This window comes from Cryptotermes secundus, unplaced genomic scaffold (assembly GCF_002891405.2).
Source record: "Cryptotermes secundus unplaced genomic scaffold, Csec_1.0 scaffold1806, whole genome shotgun sequence".
Classification (NCBI taxonomy): Eukaryota; Metazoa; Arthropoda; class Insecta; order Blattodea; family Kalotermitidae; genus Cryptotermes; species Cryptotermes secundus.
Genome location: NW_019743678.1, coordinates 209,078 through 236,170, shown reverse-complemented (window position 1 = coordinate 236,170; position 27,093 = coordinate 209,078). Strand labels below are relative to the sequence as shown.

Genomic DNA, 27,093 nt, shown 5'->3' with positions numbered 1-27,093 from the left:
CTTCTGCATGCTTCTAATGTATCATCTTGTCATTAAACACATCAAAATCTTACCTCTTATTCTACAGGCCCTAAGATTACTTATATTTAATCTTGAATTACCGTATTTACGCATGTATAGGCCGCACATTTTTTGCCAAAAATTCAAGAGGAAAACTGGGGTGCGGCTTATATTCGAAATATTCGAAATCACACTTCATTTAAAAAAATTATATTCATACTTAGTAATACAGGGTGTTCTACTCCTGAAATAATATTCCAAGAAAATTATTTTTTCTATAATTTCTGTCTGAAAATTGTGCTGCGGCCTATACAGGCACGCGGCCTATACATACGTAAATACGGTAATCATGGAGTTTAAATTCGGCTGTCCCGTCTCAAGTTCACATTTATCATTGGTTTGGCTTCTCTGACATCTGTGTACAAGATTGCAAAGATGAAATCATATACATATTGCATAAGAAAAAGAAAAAAGAAAAGAAGAAAAGGTAAAGCTATCGTTGTAAGAGCCCGCGGAGTCCCATAGGTCATAGACTTCAAGGATCCCCACTCACAGAGGGCGGTGAGATTGTCAGCCTTATACGCCGGCAGCCTTTACCCCCAGGAATATTCCTGGTACTCATTTCTGTTCGAGGCTGAGTCGACCCCAGGGCCATAGTGCGGCTGGAAGGATTAGGTCAATTAAAAAACATCCAATGACCTAATTGTGAGTTGAACTAGCGACCTTCCGGCTTGTAGCATAGTGCCTCAACCAACTACGCTACCGCGTGGCTCAAATTTATATGTATTAAGCTTTATATAAGTTGTTCTTCTGTTCTTTGTTACTTAGAGAAGTCAACTTAAACTCACGTCCTCAACTCACCAAGAGCGCCATGTTAATTACAGTAACTACGTCATCTTCTGAGAGGTTTCCGGAACTTCTTTTGTTGAAATAAAATGTCGAATTCTCTACATAAGAATAAGTACCGTCACCCTCATCTTTAATGTCGAATTTCTCCTTGTACTGACTGAAATATAAAAATAATACGTGACATATAATATAATATAATATAATATAATATAATATAATATAATATAATATAATATAATATAATATAATATAATATAATATAATATAATATAATATAATATAATATAATATAATATAATATAATATAATATAATATAATATAATATAATATAATATAATATAATATAATATAATATAATATAATATAATATAATATAATATAATATAATATAATATAATATAATATAATATAATATAATATAATATAATATAATATAATATAATATAATATAATATAATATAATATAATATAATATAATATAATATAATATAATATAATATAATATAATATAATATAATATAATATAATATAATATAATATAATATAATATAATATAATATAATATAATATAATATAATATAATATAATATAATATAATATAATATAATATAATATAATATAATATAATATAATATAATATAATATAATATAATATAATATAATATAATATAATATAATATAATATAATATAATATAATATAATATAATATAATATAATATAATATAATATAATAAAAAGTAAATCTCTCTTTTAAACAGGCCGTGGAAGCCCATAGGATTTTGAGACGTCGAGGCTCCCTTATTTTTCTACATAATCGGCTCACAGATGGCGCTACAGTTGTCAGCTTTACGAGCCGGCCGGCCGGCCTTTTACCTCCAGGAAGATTCCTGGTGCTTATTTCAGTTAGAGGTTGAGTCGACCCCAGGGCCATAGCGCGGCTGCAAGTATTAGCTAAATTGAAAAATTTAATGACCTCATAGGTAGTGGAACCCGCGACCTTCCGGCTTGCAGTGTAGTGCCTCAATCAACTACGCTACCGCGTGCCCACCATATAATATAATACATTATGTAATGTATATGTTTTGCCAAGTTTTCAAACAGCTGACATTCGAATATTTACTACAGTTCAATTAAGAATATTACATTTCCGTAAAGTAGAGATAAAGTTGTTCCTCTGCTTAACTAATTAAGCTCTACACCATGAAGACGTATGGGGGAGTGGATGTATAGTTCCACATTTACTTGACCTCGGTACTAGCTGGAGGTGAGTGGTCAGCTTCACGCCCAGATAACTTTACCCCTGGGGAAAGAGCCCCCTTTTAACCATTGGATAGGAGGCTGGGTGGGTCTTTGGAGGCGGTCTTGACGACATGAAGGGAAAATTCTTGATCCTACCGGGACTCGAACTCCGACCCCTCGGTCGCCTAGTCCGTAGCCAGTCGCTATACCGACTGTGCTATCCCGGTTCCTAGTTACACTTCTGTATTCTGTATAAAATATAGGTATTAAAATATAAAACTACAAATCTATAATTCGTGATGTTTTACTTGAGCGTTAAACTTGATCATGTATGAGAGGGTAACATAGGGCTTATGGATTACTGAATTTGCTGGGAATGTTTGGACCTATGAAACGATAAGTTCAGGTGGGATGCGAAATTTGTACAGACCTGTACATCGAGCACAAACAAAGAAACTCCGTGGTTTTAGGCCGCAAGCGAACTATACCGACCGAGCGACCCCCTATTGTAGGCGAAGTTAGTGTTCACTTTTGCGGATAGAGGGTGTCGCGTCGTCAGGCCAACGGATCCCCACGGCCAATAATCTCGGTTTTCTAGACCGGAGCCGCCATTTCTTTGAAATAACTCCTCAGTTATCCTCACGAGGCTGAGTGGACTCCGTTCCAGACCCACTGCTTCTCAGAAAAATCTGGTAGCGCCAGGAATCGAACCCGGACCTCTGACCACAGAAATGGGTAAAGATGTTTGGAACTGAAAAGTGATTGTGGTAACGCATTGTGACTTCGTGTCCAGGACAAGCCACTCTGAGGTAAAAAGAACGCGAAGTTGTCCATGTGCTTAATTATTTAAGCACCATGAAATGAAGGCGTATGTGGGAACGGAGGTATAGTTCCACCATCCTTGACCTCGGATATAGATGAAGGTGCACCGTGAGATTCGCGCTCATCCATCGGGAAAGAATTGCCAATACGCGTTGAACGTGAGGCTGGGAGGGCATCATAGCCGGTGTGAACACGGCTGAGAAGAGAAAAGAACTTGTCCCTACCAGGAATCAAACCCCGGCCTCCTGTCCTAAAGGCCCGCCGCTATACCGACTGAGCCATCGCGACTCCACTCTGAAGTAACGTATTAATCTGCCTACTCCGCGGGCTCGACCGAGAACGGGAATTACTGAACTTATTTAATCAATCGAAGCTCGTTACTGACAGCGATAACATCACACGCTGAAGTCGAATCAGGTCACATTTTATGTGTGATTGTCTACCTCGATATGAATATTAAGAAGCTATAATAAACCGTGCATCAATAACAGAGTGGCTTGAACTTGACTTTGTGTTCCCTGTATCATTAAGAGAAATGAAGAGTGTATACACACGAAATGAGGTTTAGTTATCAAGGCTAAGGGTTTCAGTTATTGAGCATATTTAATTTAACATATTAACATTCCTGGACAGGAAAATTTGCACTCTATATCTGATGTTCCTGGCCATACTGTACATTACTAGACACAAAAACATGCACACAAATACGTCTGTGACCTTCTGAACACAGCTGTCGTGGGGGCAAGACGCTGTGTCCTCCCATTAAAATATTAGAGAATGTCGTAGCACTGTTGGTTAGGGCACTATGCTACAAGCCAGAAAGTCGTGTGTTCGATTCCCGATTAAATTATTGGATTTTTCAATTAAACTTTGGGGTCGATTCAGGCTCTAACAAAAATGAGTACCAGGAATCTTTCTGTGGGTAAAGGGCGGCTGGCGCGTAAGGCTGATAACTTCACCATCGTCTGTGAGTCAACTGTCTACAAAGAGTGGAGAGCCTCGACGTCTCATAACCCTATGGGCCTCCATGGCCTGTTACAGGGATAGCATTACCTTTTATTTTTAACTTTATCTATTAAAACACTATACATAATTACTCGAATACACAACTAAGTTACCTTAAGACAATGAAAATTTAATGTATTTCCTGTTCCTAATTAATTAAGCACCTAGCCGTGAAGGTCTATGTGGAAGCTGAAAACACATCACTCCATAATCAAAAAGCAAACATGGATACTATAAAACAAATGAAGACTCATTATCGTCGTCACGTTCCAGATGTTGTTCTCATGAAGGAAAGAATGACGTATGAAATTGACTTGGACTCTGTCTCATGCATGTAATAGAAACGTTCCCACCTCATGACTCAAGGTATGCGGGTTCACACCCGGCGGGGGTCGTGGAATTTTTAAGGGCGGAAAAATTTCAGGGAACAAGTCCTCCGGGAGGGACTTTCAGCCGTGGGTCCCGTGTCGTAGATTTACGGCACGTAAAAGAACCTCATGTCTCTAAGAGGCCTCTCAGCTAAATTAGGCAACAAGTTTCCCGCCCAAGTAGTTTCCAATGCCTCCGGTAGATGGGGAAGCATTAGGTACCACTGCCAGAGGAGGGGCGACCTCTCTGACAGAAAGGGACTAATTATTAGATACCACTGCCAAGTAGATGGTAGAAACCTCGCTGGCAGAAATGGGCTAATAGCGAGCACCAGTATCGGTAGGGTATGGCAACAGTAGAAATTAAAGAGGGACGTACAATAGACTATTAGTCGCGGTGCATGGGGAAACCCACCCCCTCTATACGGAATAACTGAATAACTGAACGATTTCCCTGAGCGTTGTCTTTCCAAAAGAAACATCTTTCGGCTTGGTTCATCCTGGTCCGTCACAGTAGTAATAGTATAAAATGTTATTAACGCCGTCCAGAGTGCTTGATAAATGTTGTGTATTTTAATCTTTCATCTTCCTTTAAAGAGACAGTAAAATATGGTCGCGAGTCCCAAGAGACTCGGACCCGAGAAAGACTGCGCTGGCAAGGGCCGGCAGCATATACAAAAGGCAGACCCGTCCTCTCGTCAGAGAGGGCGCCCAACAAAAACAAGACCGTAAATGCCAAACAGTAATAAATACCTGGTCATGAGCCCCAAATGGGGCTTACCAAGACTTACTGACTGACTGACCGTCAGTCGCAATGTGACTTGGACTTGGTTCTAGATTTTAACAAAAAATTTTTTAAACGATACTTTGTAAATAGACAAATTATAATAATTTATAAATGTTTTAACAAATTCATGCACATCTTAGTAGATGTTAAAGGATATTTTATATATATGACATTGTAATAGTAGTTGCCGGTCACGGTAGACGAGCGGTCTAAGGCATGCACTGTCTTCGCTTGCTTGGAAGCCGGGATCGTGGGTTCGAATCGCACTCAGGGCATGGATGTTTGTGTACGTTTTTCTGTGTTTGTGTACAGGTAGAGGCCTTGCGACGAGCTGATAACCCGCCCAAGGTGTCCTACCGTATGTCTAAGAACTAGAAAAACCGGAAGTGAACGGAGAAGTTCATGGAGGTAGGCCTAGGCCCACTGGGGCTGTAATGCCAAGAGAAAAATATAGTAGTTTCCATATGTATTGATATGTCCTTCTGGAGACGGTCGCCCTGATAGAAACATGTAAAGGATGAAAGATTAAAGAAACACAACATTTATCAATCACACTGGACCGTGCAATTGACCTTTTAAACATCTTTTCGTTTTCGCATCTTTACGCTACATCTCACCTTTCGAAGGAAATATAATGTGACGGACAGATGGACAAATTTATATGAGGTTATTATGGATCCATCGTTGGTTGAAACTTTATGAGAAGAGATAGACAGGAAGATATGACAACGTTGCTATGAAATAAACAATATATGAAAGCGGGCGAACAAGGTATGAAGCTCTTTTTTAGATTTTCTTTTTCAAATGGTTCCAACACGACAGCGGTAGGACTGCAGGAACAAAAGACACGCACTGATAGTCAGATAAAAACGAACACGATGAAGCAAGGACTACATAAATGCGAAGGTTTTGGTACAGGATATAGTGGCGTATAGACATGGTGCTAAGCGGCGACTCTATAAACAGCGACCGTTTCTGGGCAACGGCTAGGCAAACACTTACCTATTACTAGACAGTATATTTTTAATAATGCAAAAGCTGGACTATAACAATGGAAAAGGGCTGTTTTACATGGTCCGTGCCGACATGTAAGTAAGTAAGTAAGTAAAGCTATCCCTGTAAGAGGCCGTGAAGGCCCATAGGGTTGTGAGACGTCGAGGCTCCCACATTATCTAGACAATCGGCTCAAAGATGGCGGTAAGATTGTCAGCCTTACGCGCCGGCCGCGCTTTACTCCCCTGGTACTCATTTCTGTTGGAGGCAGAATCGACCCCAGGGGCTAATGCGGCTGGAAGGATTAGGTCAACTGAAAAAAATCCAATGACCTCATCGGGACTTGAACCCGCGACCTTCCGGCTTGTAGCATAGCCCATATTTGCATCCTGCTGCGTGAGTATAATAATACAAATTCCACCGTCAACACAACTATAATTTATTAACTTATGTTTCACTACATGTTTCGAACCCTATAGGTCATCCTCAGGTGGTGTGTGTAAATTACAACTGAGGATGACCCTATAGGGGTCAAAAAATTTAGTAGAACATAATATATTATAGTTGCATTGACGGTGGAATTTGTATTATATGTTACAAATAAGTCAGCTGTCAGTTGATAGTGAGTTCTGTTTGGGAATCTGTGAAGAGAGGTCTTGAGCCGGAGGCAGAGTAATAACCATTGTTAGAGTCGTTACCAGGAAACGTCTAGTAACAAACTGAGAACACTAGACGTTGTACTGGGGTGAATTGTAAAGTATGGAAATTGCGATAGCATTATAGTCGTTTGTAGTTACGACCTGTAAATGGGACCATAAAAACAAAAATATCACGTGTGATTTTGTATGGGCGTGAAAATTGGTCTTTCGCCACGTGAATATAGGGTGAGAATCTTTAAGATCAAGGTGCTGAGAAATTTATCGGGTCTTACGAGAGAAGAAACAACGACCTCGAAAACATTACGCAGATATAAGCCCTGTACATTCATTCATTCATTATTGGAGGGGGTGGGTTTCCCCATTCACCGTGACCAGTTGTTGATCTATTGTACGTCTCCCTTTGATATTCTACCAGTCGCCATACCCTTCCGATACAGCCAGCGAGTTCGGCTCCTCTACTGGCAGTGGTATCCGATACTTTCCCCATCTACCGGAGGCATTGGAAACTACTTGGGCGGGAAACTTTTTACCTAATTTTGCTCAGAGGTCTCCTAGAGACATGAGGATTTTTACGTGCCGTAAATCTACGACACGGGGACCCACGGCTTAAAGTCCCTTCCGGAGGATTTGTTCTCTGAATTTTTCCGCCCTTAAAAATTCCACGATCTCCGCCGAGTTTGAACCCGCGTATCTTGAGTCATGAGGTTTGTACCTAATATTAATATGGCGATCATATCATAGCACGAATTGTTAACATGAGAAATTAATACATAAATTTAAGAGTAAAACTGTAATGGAAGACACTGTTTGGCAGATGAATGAAAGGTTAAGAGGATAATATTAAAATGAATTTTGGTGAAGAGTGTGTGTCTGCCAACTATACTTAGCTGGATGATAAGAGGATTCTATGACATACTTTTATGACTTTTGGGTTTCTTAAGACGTGCGTGATCTCCTGATTAACTGAGAGACTGCAAAATTGTTCAAGAGAAGAACTCCTCTATCATACAGTCGGTTAAGCATTTATCAAAATGGTGTTCTAATGCAAGGACATTTTTCCATATCAACAGCGCATAAAGCCTCTAAAACTAATCAGTTTTTTCCACAAGTACAATATATTTCCTGCATGTTATACAAAGGTGGCTGGGATTTCCATTGTTACAGCAATCGCTCGGTGCTTTGCTGAAACTGATGCAAAAACTGATTAGGACCAAAGCAAAACCTACCTGCTGCATTGGTTCGAATAATTCCAAGCAAACTCCCTCTTATTTGAGGGATATTTAAATTAAATTTCGAACAAAATATTTCTAGATTTCTATATGATTAAAAACAACGACATGTAGCACGTTGAAAGTCAATTGACGTTTCGGAGGATCATGTCACCATCTCCATTATTTAAGAGTAAGCCAAGCAACTCTCTAGCAGTGTCGCGCCACCGCGGCGGCCCGGGAACTGGTCAAGTGGGATTTGTGGTGGATAAAGTGGTGCTGAGGCAGGTTTTCTCCGAGTACTTCGGTTTCCCTTGCCAATCTTCATTCCACAATTGCTCCACAATCACCCTCACCTATCATCTGGGGCTGGTACAATAGGCCAGAAGTGGCCGCAGTACAAGGGACTTAGTCAGACCCCACTAGCAATAAAAGAAATAGGCTCTAGTATGAAGCAGGAAGCAAAAATATTAACAGGATAGACGGCGTTATATCCCAAAAGATACAACTTTAAGCCCTAAAAATATTATTATAATGGAGGAACAGATGAGCAGGGCACGTGACATGCCCCGGGGGGGGGGAGATATTCATGTGAAATTTTGATAAGGAAAACAAAAGGAAAGAGACCGCTCTGAATAATGTGCTTAGGTGAGAGGAAATATTAAATTGATATTACAGTAGTAGTATGGGAAGATGTGAATTGGATTCATCTGACTCAGGATTAGGAGAAACCGTGGAATCTTGTGATTACATCTGTTAACATTCGTTTTCCATAAAATGCTAGGAATTTTGGAAGCATATGACCAACTCTTAACTTCTGAAGAAGAACTCAATGCATTCCTTTGGAGTTAGCTCAGTGTACGCACTCATATACGTAGGGTCCGAGCTCCTGGACTATGGGGTTGGCTCCGTTTTTGACTTCCTCCGGGTTCGTCACGTTGAATATGTACACTTTGAAGAACAGCGGAACGGGTAGCTTACGCCATCTGTCATAGGCTTCTGTGCCGTTCACCAAGACCACGGCCTGCAGAAAATCAGGCAATTATCTCAAACAGAATGAAACAACATAAACAGGAGGAGTCTTAGAGGTGCCTAAAGTTCTTTAAGTTGAGTATTTAGAGACGGTGTCAGTATCCAAAATATAAAGCGCCGAATTGTGTCATTACTGATGAATTTGGAGCATCTGGTGGAACGAGAATTGGTGGAAAAGCCAGAAGGAAAGAGACCACTGGGAAGACCAAGGCGTAGGTGGGTGGACAATATTAAAATGGATCTTAGAGAGATAGGATGGAATGGTGTGGATTGGATTGATCTGACTCATGATAGGGACCAGTGGAGGGCTCTTGTGAACACGGTAATGAACCTTCGGGTTCCATAAAATGCTGGGAAATTGAGTAGCTGCAGAATTGGCGGTTCCTCCAGAAGGGCTCTCATACATGTTACTCTTAGTGGTATAATAAACTGTAAACCAGCTCGAAATTAATATATTTCAATAAGATAACCTTGAAGAAAAAATGACATTTTAGTATCACGGCTTTTATACTACATGAAAAAATGTCGAAACTTGTAGTGGATTTAAATAAATTATACATATGATAGCTCAGTCGGTACAGCGACAGGCTACGAACTGGAAAGCCGGTGTTCGAATCCCGGCAGGGTCAAGATTTCTTTTCTCTATATCTTCTACAGCTCGGCTCTAGAGCTCTCATGGAACTCGGCTCCATGAGTAAGTAAGTAAGTCAGAGTCTAGAAAGCAAAACTTTGCTTATCACGTGTATCCATGTATGGCTTAAAGTTCGACCTGAAATGGAAGCAGTACGTCCTCCGAAACGTCAGTAAACTTCTACCAAAATACATGGTTTCAAATCCCTGAAGACAGTACTCTTCCTAGTCGTAGCAGTGAGAACCTCGGACTCAACACACGGATTTATTACTAAAAAAATGACAATTCTTAATGTATTTGCGTACCAGCAGGTTCTAAACGGCTCTAACAAAGAGGTATAACAACTCGAGTTACTGGGTTTTGGTTTTCTCTATCGTCCGGTATTAAGGAGAATAGAAATGAACACAAATTTGAAGAAACTTGATCCATTTCCTTTCTCAGGTGAGCTGTGTGAGACACCTACCATGTTGGGTCCGTTAGAAAGAGCTAAGCTCACCCATTCCATCAGAGTTATTTAGTGTCCTTGAGCTTAGCACTTTCTAACGGCTTCAGCAGAGCTGGTGTCTCTACCTCACAGCTGAGGACGGAAACAAATCTAGTTTCCGAAACGTCATGTTATTTGAAAAAAGGTAAAACTATCCCTGTAACAGGCCGTGGAGGCTCATAGGGTTGTGAGACGTCGAGGCTCCCACATTTTCTAGGCAATCGGACTGCAGATGGCAGTAAGGCTATCAACCTTACACGCCGGCCGCCCTTTACCCCCAGGAAGGTCAGGAAGGTTCCTGATTACCAATTTCTGTTACAGACATTGTCGATCCCAGGGCCACAATGCAGCTGGAAGGATTAGGTAAATTAAAAAGTCCAATGACCTCATCGGGATTCGTCGCACGACCTTCCGGCTTGTAGCATAGTGCCTCAACAAAATATATTCTTTAGCACACGGAACAAACAGCAAAGTCAAAAAACATAATAATCACGAGTAAAATGCAAGTCTTCGTCTCGTAATTTCTAAACCGAAGTCAAACCCGAATGACATTCTGAGATGGTACAAGTTACAGAGTTAGTAGAGGACAATATATTAATTTGTATTGTTAGGAATGTGGAATATGATAGCCAACATTCTGAATAACCGAATTAAATATCCCTACACCTTCGTTTACTCATGGACTTGAGCTCTTCTTGAGAAGCCGCCAAATTGAGCAGCTCCTCAAGAACTTCCCAGCATTTTATGGAACCCGAAGGTTCATTACCGTGTTCACAAGAGCCCTCCACTTGTCCCTATCCTGAGCCATATTAATCCAATCTATATTATACCATCCTATCTCTCTAAGATATATTTTAATATTGTTCACCCACCTACGTCTTTGTCTCCTTAGTGATCTCTTTCCTTCCAGTTTTCCCGCCAATATCCTATATGTATTCCTCTTCGTCCCCATTCTTGCTACATGCCCTGCCAATCTCATCATCCTTGACTTGATTATTATAATTATACTTGGAGAAGAGTACAAGTTATGAAGCTCCTCATTATGCAGTTTTCTCCAACCTCTCGTCACTTCATCTCTCTTCAGCCCTAATATTCTCCTGAACACCCTGTTCTCAAACACCCTCAGCCTGTGTTGCTCCCTTAATGTCAGAGGCCAAGTTTCACATTAGATAATGAAAATTTGGAACTCAGCAAGCGGCCTTCATTAGATAAACAGGTCAACTGGAAGTAGTTCAGTATACAGCGAGACAATATGGTTGAGTGTTCACCTGATGGTAATCGTTTTCATTGTTCTTGGATAACGACAGAAAACATTATCCAGTTGTACGGTTTTACAGGGGCGAGAGACCCATCGATCAGGTCCACTTACGTGGGCGCGCCATTAGGTTAGTTATATGCAGAAAGCGTAACGCATGAATTATGATGGGAATTATCCATTTTGTGAGGCACGTGTGCCTACAGGATATTGTCCTAGGGGCTTGTGGAAGGGGGCAGAAAATTGTGCTCACAAACTTCCATTATATTCGCAGGATTCGATGATCTCACAGCGGCGGTTATAACGGTTCTGGGATATAAGGTCGTGAAAATTAACAGACGTTTCGGAATACCGCCTGCTTTCACTCTAGTATCTTGATCGTATTATTCGACCCTGAATATGGAGGTTATAAGTTCCTCCGAAAAGTCTGTTGGTTTTCTACTGACTATAAGGCGTTATATCCAATGAGATAGTATTTTTCTTAAATTGTTTAAAATTATTTTTCCAGTCTAGAAAACGGAAATTAACGGCAGTGGAAATCCGTTGCACTGACCACGTGATACCATCTATCCGCTAAACTTGGCACTAACTTCGCCGACAAGCGGCGATCGCTCGGTCGGTATAGTTCGCTTGCGGACTACAAGCAACAGAGATTTAAAAGTATTTTTACTGATCTCCTCATAGTTGCGGCCCTGTGTGTTTACACCGTCGATTGAGCAATGTTGCAGAATAATATTAATTCTTGGTACTAATATTTGGTACACCCATACCGTATTACTTCGAATATAAGACGCATATTCTACACATTTTCTATCCCGTTGAAGAATTTAGGCGTGTCTTAATTTCGAGGAATGTCCACGTTTCTAACTTTTTCCTTCAACCCAAAATTCATAAAATTGGACGCGTCTTAAATTCTATTGTATTGTATTGTATTGTATTGGAGAGGGTGGGTTTCCCCATGCACTTAGACCAACTGTTGGTCCATTGTGCGTCCCCCTATGATATTCTACCAGTCTCTATTCCCTACCGGTACTGGTGCGTGCCATCAGTCCCGACTCAGCCAGCGAGTTCGGCCTCTACTGGCTCAGCGGTATCTCGATGCTTCCCCCATCTACCAGAGGCGTTAGAGACTACTGTTGGGCGGGAAATGTCCTGAATTTGGCTCAGTGGTCCCCTTGGGACATGAGGTTCTTTTACGTGCCGTAAAGCTACGACACGGGACCCACGGCTTAAAGTCCCTCCCGGAGGACTTGTTCTCTGAATTTTTCCGCCCTTAAAAATTCCACGACCTCCGCCGGGTTTGAACCCGCGTACTTTGAGTCACGAGGTGGGAACGTTACCCCTAGACTAGGGAGGCCGCTTGTCTTAAATTCTAAGTAATAGGTCATTTTTTCTCAATTTTATTTCCATAAATCCGGAAATGGGGACAAATGCCTATTTCGTACCCCCCTCCCTCATTCTGTGCCAATGTTCTGAGATATTTTAGTACAGGTCTGTAAAACTTTGAGTGGATTTCTTTATTCCCTTTATCAAGTGATTGATTAAGTGTCTTTATACTGACGTTGATTATTATCGATTTCTGTCACTGATATTGGTGGCAGCGTTGTCCGTATTGTGCGGGGTCACACTCACGGAGAGCTTATAAAAGTAGAAATAAAGTGTCATATATAGAATATAATTTGTGTACTGTAGAGAAATAATTTCTTTACGAAGAATTTTAATTTCGAGAAACAATACGGCACGCTGCAATACGAGCTGAATGTAATTAGGACATTTTAAACGTGAGATTAATTTAGGGGTTTTTACCTTTTATCATAGGGGTACGCGGTAGCGTAGTTGGTTGAGGCACTGTGCTACAAGCTGAATAGTCGCGGGTTTGAGTCCCTATTAGGTGGATATTTTCAATTGATCTAAATCTTTCAGCCACACTATGGCCCCGGAGTCGACTCGGGCTCTAACAGAAATGGGTACCAACAGCCTTTCTGGGGGTAAAAAGCTACAGGCTCGTAAGGCTGACAACCTCACCGCCATCTGTGAAAATATCTAGAAAATGTGGGAGCCTCGATATCTCACGCTCCTATGGGCCTTGACGGCCTGTTACAGAGTTAGCTTTAACTTTTTTACATTTTTTTACTGTTTTTGGTCAGAAGTTGCAATTCGGGCTGCCATAGAATGCACAATCTTTAGAAACAATTAGGCATACATTAACATTTTATGAAAATTTGACACCTCCAATCACTCGTCGAATTCAGAGAAGAAAATTCCGATTATGGCAGATTTTGAAACGGTGTCAGCTTAGCAGAGACCGCCTCTATGGTCTAGTGGTCAGAGTTCCCGGCTACAGATCCAGAGGTCCGTGCTCGATTTCCAGGGCTACCAGATTTTCTGAGAAGTAGTGGGTCTGGAACGGGGTCCACTCATCATCGTGAGGATAACTGAGGAGCTATTTCAAGGAAATAGAGGCTCCTGTCTAGAAAACCGAAATTAACAGCCGTGGGGATCCGTTGCGCTGACCGCGCGACACACTCTATACGCAAAAGTTGGTACTAACTTCACCGATAAGCGGCGGTCGCTCGGTCGGTATAGTTCGTTTGCGGACTAAAACCACGGAGTTTGTTTTTATTTTTTGTCAGCTTAACAGAGAGCGCTGGGAGAGCTATCCAAGCGTTTTTCAGCTTTCTGAACAAGCTCTCCAAGTTCAAAAAGTCGAATTTGGAGTCTTAAGTCCGAAAAAATTGGGACGTATGTCTAATGAGTGTTAAATTAATGTGACCGTGAGTCGGAATCTGTCATTCGTGCGGACCTATTTCGGAGAACAGATGTAGAGCCTCGGACACTGACAGCGTTGCAAAATGAACCACAGAACGAACTTCGAGATGGTAATAAAGATAACAGATATAGCATGAAAATAACCTGACACGGAACGGTGCCATGTTGCCACAATGATGCTATATATTTTATGATGTCGATAATAGAAGAGTCTCGACATTTTGAGCTAATATGGCCGTATTGCGTACCCTATAATTATTTGACCATCATATACTTCACAACAGTGGTGACACGCGTGTAGTAAACAGCTTCATGAGGATATTATTATTTCAACATGCCATTTCCGTGAATGTCATAGAGAAAACACAAAATAGAAACATATTTGTCCTTCGGTCTGTCTGGTTGACTGCAGCTGTTCAACAGACTTAGATTATATTTGAAATTTTGGGATCTACATATTTGAAACATCAACAATATGATGTTCTACCCTTAACACGGAAGTAGCAGCCCCTGAAACGTTGGTAACCACTTAAAATACTACACGGTGCTAAAACAAATAAGATTGCTCTGGAAACCCCATTTTCAAAATTATGTACCAAAAATAGATAAGACACAAACGTCCACACAGAAGGAAGACACAATACACCCTAAGGAAGGAAAAAATTGCAGCGACATACCCAAGAAAATAAGTACGAAAAAACTAGAAATTAATAACATTATCGTGAATAGTTTCTGTAATATACAGTATAACAGCGAACCGCAGGTGAAGAACAACCTACACTGCGAGACAAAAACACAAACACAACATAAAATTTTACATTCAACGACAACAGAATTTTAAATAATTTTAAATTCTGGAATATTTTAAAAGTATTAATAGCCTTGCAACTTCGTGATATGATTATGACGAACAGCACTAACATGGATCGATAATATGACACTTCAATAACAAGAGACTTATTTGATGAGACTGAATGAAGATGGCTCAAAATTGTGGACCGAAATATGTAGCAACTATCACGCGGTAGCGTAGTTGGTTGAGGCACTATGCTACAAGCCGGAAAGTCGCGGGATCGAATCTCGATGTCATTGAATTTTTTTTCAATTGACCTAATCTTTCCAGCTGCATTATGGCCCTGGGGTCGACTCAGCCTCTAACAGAGATGAGTACCAGGTAACTTCCTGAGAGGTAAAGGGCGGCCGGCGCGTGAGGCTGACAACCTTACTGCTATCTATGAGCCGATTGTCCAGAAAATGTGAGAGCCTCGACGTCTCACAACCCTGTGGGCCTCCAGGGCCTGTTACAGGGATAGCTTTACTTTTCTTTTGACCAATCACCAACGAAGTAGCCGGTATCGCTCTAAGCTTGTTTTCGAGAGGCACTTGGTTCAAATCTCTGCCGCAACATTGACTATCATGACTGAAGGCTTTCGCAGTTTTACTCGGTCTCTCCAAGCAAATTTGGAATAGTATCATGATTACGTCACGAACTCTTCCGGTCTAGTTCATCAGACATGAGAATTTTTTCTTTTTAATAATTTTGCCTGTGATTCTGTGTGGGTGTGAAACCTGGTCTCTGACATTAAGGGAGGAACATAAGCTAAGGGTGTTTGAGAACAGGATGTTGAGGAGAATATTTGGACCGAAGAGAGATGGAGTGACAGGAGGTTGGAGAAAACTGCATAATGAGGAGCTTCATAACTTCTACCTTTCTCCAAGTATAATTAGAATGATGAAGTCAAGGAAGATGAGATGGGCAGGGCATGTAGAACGAATGGGGGGGAAGAGGAGTGCATATAGGATATTGGTGGGAAAGCCAGAAGGAAGGAGGCCACAGGGAAAACTAACAACTAGGCGGGTGAACAATATTAAAATGGACCTTAGAGAGATAGGATGGGATGGTATAGATTGGATTGATCCGGCTCAGGATAGGGACCAGTGGAGGGCTCTTGCGAACACCGAAATAAACCTTGTGGTTCCATAAAATGCTGGGAAATTCTTGAGTAGCTGTACAATTGGTAGCTTCTCAAGAAGGGCTCAGCTCAATGAGTGATCATTTCTTAGGTTATATCTACCAAATTTAATGTAATGGAATTCAGTATGGCAGAATTTAAGAATAAAAATGCTTCACTAATTACATGTTCATTAATCTGTGATCGCTCTAGCGTTACGATAAAGATATAAAGATTCATCTGAAGGCAAATTATTCTGTCTTACTGTATGATTTGTTCTCCAACAAGTACTCACGTTCTTTATCTCTTTAGCGACCAATGCAGGGAAGCCAAACCAGCCCAGACCAATCCCTGCTACCAAGACAATGACTCCCGAGACACTGGTACCAATGATTACGGTGCTGATGTGCCTCATGGTGTGAACTTCACCTTGTGAGCGCCACACTACAACTGTCAACAAACGTGTCGTGTCACTTGCAGCCACGAATAGCGTTCTGCATCAACAGAGCAACCGTTGTCATGGCGACACTATGTGCTAGCTACGAACTGATGTCACAATCAAATTACACGCACTTTAACTGCTTTTGTGGCATGACGAATTGTTGTGTCTTCTTTGTATAAAGTGCATACAACGAATTCATAATATGGAGGTCTGTACACGTCCATTCTTCGATGCTCCATCTCAAACTACTCGCATATGTAGTGAAATAGATATAAGGTTCTCACTATTTGAATCCTTCGAGCAAAATCCTTCTTGAGAGGCTGATATTTGATTGATATTGTATTTCAGCATCCTGTTAACCCCGTAGGCTGTTGGTTAGAACATAACTTAGCTTATATTTTCATATATACTCGTATTTACCACCAGTTTCGGTCACGTGTTCAACATTAGATTTATATGCTAATTCGTAGAAATTTCTATATTGTATTCAAATACGAGGCTAATTCGGAAAGTATTTTTTATTGCTAGTGGGGTGGGACTAAGTCCCTTGTACTGCGGCCACTTCTGGCCTATTGTACCAGCTCCAGATGATAGGTGAGGGTGATTGTGGAGCAACTGGTGGAATGAAGATTGGCAGGGGAAACCGAAGTACTCGGAGAAAACCTGCCCCAGCGCCACTTTCTCCATCACAAATCCCACTTGACTAGACCCGAGATCGAACCCTGGCTACCGCGGTGGGAAGCCAGTAACTAACCGCTTGAGCTATGGCGCGGCCCTTGACACAGGCTTACAAAACTTCTTCCTCGAGAAGACAAGTGTCTTAATTCCGGCGGTGGTTATGTCGAGAAATCGCTTAAGTATGTAAGTATTTTTATATATAACAACTTTTTTCCATTGCTTTCTTTTTAACAGCTCACCGGAGGTTACTTTCCGAATAACACTTGTATTTCATGGGCATGCAAAATGTGTAAGTTTAAACGTCTATTTTTAAATCCCTTTATATTATGGTCTTATATTGAGGTTTGCAATAATAAAATACAGTTCTATTTTAATGTCACTCTTCCATCCACACCTAGTTCTTTCAAATGGTCTCCATTCTTCATATTTTCTTACTAAAGAAATGTTCATGTAGTAAACATAATAGTTTTCTGCTGATTAATTTCAAGACACTGTTAGTTGCAGTCTGTTAATGTTGAAGATCCACACGAAATAAAAATTCCTTTTAGGCGAAATAATAAGAACGGGCTGTGGTTCCAATTATTTACTTTTGTAATTTGTATTTAATTTCATATTTATTTGAGCTCGTGATAATTCACGGGTGTTTAGTTAGGATAAATTAATATATTTAACTTTAGAGAGATTTACTACTTTGTTACTTACTAACGAAGCTGAGCCCTTCTTGAGGAGCCGCAAATTCTGCAGCTACTCAAGAACTTCCCAGCATTTTATGGAACCCGAAGGTTTATTACCGTGTTCACAAGAGCCCTCCACTGGTCCCTATCATGAGTCAGATCAATCCAATCCACACCATTCCATCCTATCTCTCTAAGATCCATTTTAGTAATGTCCACCCACATACGCCTTGGTCTTCCCAGTGGACTCTTTCCTTCCGGACTACTTTGTACATAAATTATTTATTGTTTTGGGGTCTTATTATGAGTTAATGTATTGATCTTAACTGTATTAATTTTAGTAATAGAGACGCAAGTAGAATGATAGATAGGTATTAACGTTTTTGAAGAACATATTTCTCTCAAATTCATGGTAGAACAAGTGCGCGATATTTTATCTTGAAGACGGAGGCATAAGGTCCCTTCGAAATGTTGCTACCTATCTACCAGATCACAAGGCGCCATCAGCTGAAGACCGTCTTCTTAACAGTAAAATTATTATTTGGATTTTTTTTTTAATTTGGGGGTGTGTCTACTGTTGACATTTGTTAGTTATAGCTAAACTCCTTATTGTATATGTCACACAAATACAATTTTATCAGTTTTCTTTAAGATGATTTAATAATCGTAAACTACACTGCACATATATTAAAGCATGACTATGATTAAGCTCCACAAATTTTGTGTGAATTACGTGGTGAATATTAAAGATACACGAGGAAAATTTTGTAAGATTTATTGTCTTAGGTATGTCCGTAGTTTTGTGTGGGTGTGAAACTTGGTCTCTCACTTTGATGGAAGAATACAGACTGAGAATATCTGAGACAGGGTGCTGAGGATAATGCTGCGACGTAATGAAGTAACAGACGAACTGAGAAAACTGCATAATAAAGAATTTCGTGATGTGTAAGCTAAAGCTAACAGTAAAGCTATCCCTGTATCAAGCCGTGAAGGCCCATAGTGCTGTGAGACATCGAGGCTGCCACATTTTTCTACATTCTGCTCACAGATGGCGGTGAGATTGTCAGCCTTACGCGCCGGGGGCCATTTAACCCCAGGAAGATTCATGGTACTCATTTCTGTTAGATCCTGAGTCGACCTCAGGGCCATAGTGCGGCTGGAAGGTGTAGGTAAATTAAAAAATTCAATTACATCATCGGGAATCGAACCCGCGACCTTCCGGTTTGTTGTATAGTGCTTCAACAAGCTATGCTACCGCGTGTCCCTTAATAATTTGCAATCCTCGGACAATATGACTACCATAATCAACTCAGGGAAGACGAGATGGGTGAGGCATGTATCACGCATGGGAGAGTAGGAATAAACACATTTTTTTTTGTAGTAAATCCTGAAGGCAAGAGAATACAGAAAACCTGGGGGTTTATGGGAGAATAATATTAAGAAAGATTTTAGAAAATTTGAATGATACGGCGTGGATTGAATTTATCTAGCTCAGGATATGGATCGTTGGCTGTCTGTTATGAACACGACAATGAGACTTCGGGTTTTATAAAATTCTGGGAAGTTCTTGAGTAAGTGAATAACAATTAAGTTCTGGAAACCTGATAGTTGATGTAATGAGTAGGCTTGGGATGGACGACCGGGAAATCGAAGTTCTTCTCCCGGAAGGGGCAACAGATTCTACTTACAGTCAGTTCATCCAGACCGGTTGTGGGCCTCACCAAACCTCCTACACAGGGGGTAATGGGGGGGGGGAACTTCTGCAGGGATAAAGCGGTCAGGCGTGAATGTGACCAGTCACCTTCAATTTATTCCAAGGTTAAGAAAGCGTAGGGTTACACCTCCAATCGATTCATTTGATTCAGGATAAGGATTAGTGACAGACTGTTGTGAACATGGTAATGAAATCAAGAGGTTCATTGAAAAAAACGGAAATTTTTTGGATGGCTGAGTGACTGTTAGCTTCTCAAGAAGGATTATACTTAGTGGAGTTAGGTGATTTTTTTTTTTCACTGACAGAAATCGTTGAGAAAATCATGGCATATTGCATTAATATCGCCACACATTAAATTTATCTTTCACATTAGCATGCGAGCAACAGATCAATGCACATGAAATTAGTGTCTCATGCACACCGTCCACGATGTTATACATATGACGTAGAACATGCATTGGAAAAAGGAAGTTTTTGATTGCTGAATTCCCCAGAAACACGTCGCCTGTTTTCAAAACTAGGAGTTTCATTTCGAAAGTAGGCGACTTTTGATAGCTTTAACACCATGTTCTTCAAGTAGTCTAAAAATGGTGGTAAAGGTCAAACTGTCCCAGGGCTTAATTAATTAAGCACTATTATTTTTTATTGCTACTGGGGTGGGACTAAGTCCCTTGTACTGCGGCCACTTCTGGGCTATGCTGCCAACCCCAGATGATAGTTGAGGGTGATTGTGGAGCAATTGGTGGAATGAAGATTAGCAGGGGAAACAGAAGTACTCGGAGAAAACCTCCCCCGGCGCCACTTTGTCTACCATAATTCCAACTTGACCTGATCGAACCCGGGCCGCCGCGGTGGAGAGCCAGCGACTAACCGCTTGAGCTATGGCGCGGCCAATTACGCACTATGACATGAAGGCGTATTTTGAAGCGACGGTATAGCTTCGTACATTCTCAAACTCGACAATAGATGTAGATGAGTGGACAGCTTCACGGCCCCGCCGTTTTACTATCAGGGAAAGAGCCCCCGATACCCATTGGTGATGAGGCTGCGTGGGCCCCAGGGCCAGTCTGGATGCTGAGAAGAGATACATTTCTTGCCCCCGTGAGGAACCGAGTCCTTATTCCTCGGCTGTCCAGCCCGTAGCCCATAGCTCTATAACAGTAAACATGAAATATCCTCACGAGTTGGGCTAGTAAAGCACGAAGCGTGAGGCACATGCCTCATTCCTAATGCTAAAATCTGACGCTATAATAATGATTTGTATGGTATGATATTGTAACATGTAGTCGTTGTTATGTAATAGAGCTAATCAATAAACGGCCGTTTATTGGTAACGGCCTGTAAACACGTTTTCGCGGAAACGAACACGCACGCAAAAATATAAGGACAGCGTTTTCTGTTGAGTCCACCCTGAAGCTATAGTATAACGAGGACCCAAGGCCAGCTAATACTAATTGAGCTAGTTGAGAGTTTAAACTCAACCACTAAAGAGAAGACTAGGAGTATGATGTGAAATGGCCGCCAGCCTGCTAACTGAGAATAGATGGCGAGTCAGTTGAGGGTTGGCAGTGCAGTTATGCTCGGCAAGCTGAAAAATCTCCATTGTTAGAAGCCGCTGCCAGGGAACAGCTCTTAAAGGCAAAGCAGGCTGGAAAATTCTAAGCGGTTGCTGTGGTGATCTGTCAAGTGTGGAAACTAGCGGTAGCACTGTAATTACCCGTAGTTCCGAGTCGAGTCAATAAATCCAATATTCAATCCATACTCGGTATACATGCACACACCCTTAAATGGTAACAATATAACAGTTTAATTTCATAGTAATCGTTAATGATTTTCTAATAATTTATAAATTTACACAGACTAATAAATTTAATCAGAGTACGAAACCCAGTAACATTCTGTCCAACGTTCAAAACAGTAAAAATAAAAAGTTTCGCCAGAATTGATGGATTATGTATGGTCTGCAAATGATCTACGAGCCAGAAACACGTGACCACGTCATTGTATACTATTAACAATAATAGTGTAGGTTATATTGACAGTGTATATATATATATATAGGGTATTTCACGACTTTACGGCATAACTGCAGGAGGTGATTTCCTAGGCCTTTGTGATCAAAAAAGTTCATATAAACATGTGTCCGATTTTGGACGGTTACGGAGTTATGACCGCTTTAAACTCAGAATAGAAGGTAACGATTACTGACAATAAACGGAACAAAATAATAAACCAGCATAATACATGATACATTTAAAGTATGACTATAAAGTTAACTTTGTGAAATTGCCTTTAATTTGAATTTATTGGTGCTTAAAGCTGATTTCCGAAAATGCCACCGCCGACCGCAACACAGGCTGCCGCTCGGTTGTGAACCGCGCCGGACATACCAACCCAACCCGCCTTAGGTAGCTCTCAAGTGTAGAGATAACGAGAACGCTCTGTCTGTAGCTGGCTAAAAATAGCGAACCGCCGGATGACAGACGCGGTTCACACGAGGGCGTGTACGGGAATGAAAAAAACGGCCATAACTCCGTAACCGTCCAAAATCGGACACATGTTTATATGAACTTTTTTGATCACAAAGACCTAGGAAATCACCTCCTGCAGTTATGCCCTAAAGTCGTGAAGCACCCTGTCTGTACATCCTGATAAGTCTCCAGCCATTAAATTGACACTAAGGATTCAAAATCTGAGTTCTACTACTTGATAGCAACTTCATATTTAAGTAGTCCATATAAATGTTCGTGTCACATTATATGCAATTAAGATCGAATGATATATTCCTTTTTACTTCAAGGTTATAAGCCAATTAGCCTGTTTCGACTTCAAGAGAACCTATTATCCCATCTAGCTACGGGTAAAAGGTAAAGTTATCCTTGTAACAGGTCGTGAAGGCCCATAGGGTCGTAGGACGTCGAGGTTCCCGCAGTTTCTAGACAATCGGCTCACAGATGGCAGCGAGGTTTTCAGCCTTACGCGCCGGCCGCGCTTTACCCCCAGGAAGATTCCCGGTACTCATTTCTGTTAGAGGCTGAGTCAACTCCAGGGCCATAGTGTGGCTGGAAGGATTAGGTTAATTGAAAAAAAATCCAACTTATCGGGATTCAATCCCACGACCTTCCAGCTTGTACCATAGTGCCTCAACCAGCTATGCTACTGCGTGCCCAGATGCCTAGTGGTTAACACACAAGTTCACTCTGATATATTGGGTTTTTGGACTTTATCCATCGTCCTGGTTTTTAAGATAACTAATAAAAACACGAAGTTTCGGAAACTGGATCTGTTTCCAGTGATTGAGGCTAGCTCTTTCTATCGGACCCAACAGAATATGTACTTTTACTTCACATGAGGACGGAAACAGATCCAGTTTCCGAAACGTCGTGTTTTTATTAGTTATCTTAAAAACCAGGACGATGGATAAAGTCCAAAAACCCAATATATCAGTTTGTTATACACCATCGTCAGAATCCTATAGTAACTACACAAGTTCACTGTTTGATCTCCATCATTCCCCTAGTATTAAAAACAAGAATATGTGAATACAATAACAACCAATCAAATTAAAGGTGAGAGAAGGGTTAATGTCTAAAATACAATATAAATTAAATATATCTCAAGGAATGGGAAATATCCAGCTCCCATGTAAATAATCAACAGTCATAACCAGAGCCCGGATTTTGATGAGACTTCATCTTTTTTTCCTTGTATCCTATGTGATGCTCTTAAATATTCAAATCTCGGATATGAGCTGCTGGTTACAGAAATGTAAATTTTATAGGTAATTTTGTCATTTTTTTCATTTTGGGGGTAATTTTTTGGACTTTTAAGAGTATTTCTTGTCACTTTTGGCCATTTTAGGGAATTTTTCTTCATATGTTTTCTGAAATGTGAATAATATGGAAGCGAAGTGTTCTTTCATTTCTCCTTTAGGTCATTTTTCTTGATTTTTCGGTTATTTTTTTTAAATATTTTCAGGTCATCAAAATCCGGGCCCCGGTCATAATACACCTTTAGAGAATAAGACAAAAAGGAATTGAAAAACTCTTGAATCTGAATGTCCTTTCATTTTAATACTAGACAGCTACACAGCAAGGAGCACATTCGCATACAATTACTCATCCCATTTCTACATTAACCACTGTCCACTATTACAAAACATTAACATACCACATAAATGCAAAGGATGTACCTTAAGCGAATGGAGTAGTGAAGGCCAGTCTTCAGGTAAGCTCATGAGTAATAATATCCACTGGAATGTTATGTCATGTAATATGGTAGAAGCTAAACAATATTCGGTCCTGAAGATGGAGGCAGTAAATTTCTCCAAAATGTCTGTGAACTTCAACTGGACTATATGATAGCATATCCCAAGAGACAGTATCTTTCACAGCCTTTGCTGTGAATACCTCAAATCCAGCATGTAACTTCATGCTTAAGGTAAAAAGGTAAAGTTGTCGCTGTGCTTAACTAAGCACTACACCATGAAGACGTATGGGGAAGCAGATGCATAGATCCATGCTTTCTTGACCACAGCGCTAGTTGGAGGTGAGTGGTCAACTTCAAGCTCCAGCCGCTTTACCCCCGGTACCCACTGGATAATTTCATGCTTAACAAAACATAATTCTATTACCATAATTCTGCTTTTGACTTAAATTTACATAAAATCTTTCAACAGTACAAAAGAATTCCTAAATGATGCAGAATTAAACTGCTGATCCACAAATAATTAAAGCTCTTATCTACTAAATTCGTAAGTCATAATCAATAGTTCAGAAATGTATAACTTTGTAATGATGTACTTAAAAGTTCTTCTATAAAATTATTCTGTGCCTCTGTTCTTTAGAGATCTATATACTTCCAGACATATGCATAGTGCAGACCAATCAGGGGACCAAGTTACACCAGCTGCCTCCTAGTGGCACTTCATGGAAGCAGTAGGGTGGCCTGAGTTGGTGCCCTAATGCAAGCTATGCGCTACTGTGCCAAGACCAGCATAGCATTCAGACACTAGTGCCCTTGGGATATAAGGTGACAGTGCTCTGCATCTACACTACACCTTGCATGCTGGGCTCTGTGGACAGCGACAGATTTCTCTAGCTCCAACTGTTGGAAGGAGGTACGGTAGTGATCCTGAAAACAGTACAGACAGGTAACAGGGATACTGACACTAAGGCAGTACCTACACATTAAGGATCTCTCAGAAAGCAAGAAGCATGAACAGCAGGATTGTCAATGGCCAGCTATTGGTAGGCATAAGAGATCTTCAAGCTGTCTATGGTTAGAGCTGACAGATGTCAGGGGGGCCTCTGTCAGGATGGTTCTGGCTCTCTGAATGACAAAGACAAGTTTGCGGGGGGACAAAGGACCCAGTAGCGGTCCTGGTGCTTGGGGCAACTAAAAGTTCCCTGAAATCACTGCAAGACCATGCAGTAGAGTACGATACACAAACCATAAATAATTACAAATACTATCTTCAATTATCATTCGAATTCAGCTTAATGAGCACTGATTGTACAGAATCTATTAGTAAGCAATCAGATACCGATATTATAAGAAACTAATTCATACATTTTCATAACACTCAATACAAGGAGTGTGCCATTAAAGACCTTTCTATTTTGATACCTTCTAACTCCTTGATTTCAACAATATAAATATGGTAGCTGCATAAGTGTGAGGGGTAGACCTTTTGAAAGTATGCAGCATTTATCGGCTAAATTCTTCAGGAAAACCGAAATTAACATGGAGAGTGCAGAAGACATTTTGGTTTCATGAAACACTGTTTTGTAACCAGGATTATGAATTTATATGGTGATGTTATCTGCATATCTACAAACTACACATGAAATATCATCAGTTCACTACAGTCTTATGATTGTGAAATAACAATAACCTGGAATACCATCTTGGCAATTATAGTTGGACAATTTACATATTTATATATGGTTTCTTTAATGACATTGTAAGTCAAACTATAGTTTTGAATGGTGGGATCTTTGGTGAAAAATTAACTGGAAAGGATATAGAAAGGACCATTTGTGACCTAATTTGAGGTAATAAGCAAGCATTTGCCTGAAGTTACTCAGTAAAGCCATGAAATATCCCAGACAGGATTGCCAATGTCCCAGCCAGAATTTTAATCTGACACCTTCTGACTAGAGATCAGAAAAACTGTCCCTTTACCCAGCTTCCTTGATTAAATGGAGTTGTTAGAATTTGTGTCCATGGTAGAGCTCCAATTTGATGTTCTTGATTTAACATAAAATTTCAATGAAAAAAAGTCATTGATCTCAGTGCTGAATTTCTCTCACTTAAGATTTTCATTTAGCATGTATATTCAAGCTCCCCAAAGATATCATAAATTACACTTTAAAATCTCCTTCATCTAAAATATTCCGAACATACTGAAGTAACTGTTTCCATTGCACTTTGCATCCATGTTAAGGTTTTATTTAATTAACTATAAGCTTAGCTATCTCAACTGAAGGATACAAGATGTTATAAATGCCTAAAAAAGACAGAAGGAATAGTTTTGTAACTGCAGCAGGCAAAAAGCTTCATTTGTGTTTTTGACAATGATGATACCACATGAATACTTCCAGTGTCAAATATTTTCATAGCCAAGGTTTTCCTCAGTTAAGAGTTTGAATTTACAGTGGTACAAAGAAACTTTATTTGGGGATTTCAGCTTACATAATAGAAACAAAACGAGCTTGCATATGATGATGAGTGTAACTTTAAAATAAATGATTGTGTTCATACTACCTGAGAGTCAAATATCTGCTGATCTAGCAGCCAGATTATGGTCCCTTATGCCAAGGATCATAGGTTCGAGACTGGCTATATTTTCTTACTATCTTCAATAACAATCTCCCTTGGAAGAGAGGAGAATCCCACCCTGTATATTCAGACACAAAATTTCAAAAGAGCTGTTGGCATTAGAAAACATGACTATAAAAGCATAGTGTAAAGTCCCTATATTCAACGAATTAATCACCACACCATGAAGGTGTATGAGGAAGTGGATGTATATATCCACATTTTCTCGACTTTCATACTAGCTGGAGGTGAGTGGTCAGCTTCACGCTTTGGTACCCACTGGATAGCTTGGGCGGACCCCAGAGCCAGTCTGGATGACTCAGAGAAGAGAGAATTCTTGACGCTACCAGGACTTGAACTCCAACTCCTACAGTGTCCAGCCCATAGCCAATTACTATAACAATTACACTAACCTGGCTCCCAAAAACCATAGTGTACAGTTAAAATTCTAACTTTGAGTATACCCTAGCAAACTTTTGGGCCTAGGTGCAATGCTGTGCTCGTTACATCCCAGCATTTTTTCTGGCCGAGTGACAGTCAATGCACATAGTTCTGTTCCTCAGAAGGTGGCAGCACTGTACAGAATCATTTGCTATGGCTTTCTGGATGCAATAACAATATATTTTGTATTTCAAAGGAACATAAATTAAAATTTAAGCCACCAGTGAATGAGTTAAAAAGCTTAAAGAAATACTCTACACAGGGATA

At 40.4% G+C, this 27,093-nt stretch overlaps 1 protein-coding gene across 1 annotated transcript in view; it reads right to left on the bottom strand.

Annotated features, from left to right (window-relative positions):
• Positions 1 to 16,592, bottom strand: part of LOC111874278 (sensory neuron membrane protein 2-like) — a 29,943-nt gene extending 13,351 nt beyond the window's left edge. Inside the window, 3 exon segments of the mRNA XM_023869644.2 lie at positions 862 to 1,006; positions 8,799 to 8,956; positions 16,351 to 16,592. Of these exon segments, the coding sequence (XP_023725412.1) occupies positions 862 to 1,006; positions 8,799 to 8,956; positions 16,351 to 16,470 (423 nt within the window). The 5' untranslated portion in view covers positions 16,471 to 16,592.
• Positions 16,593 to 27,093: the final 10,501 nt, after the last annotated feature.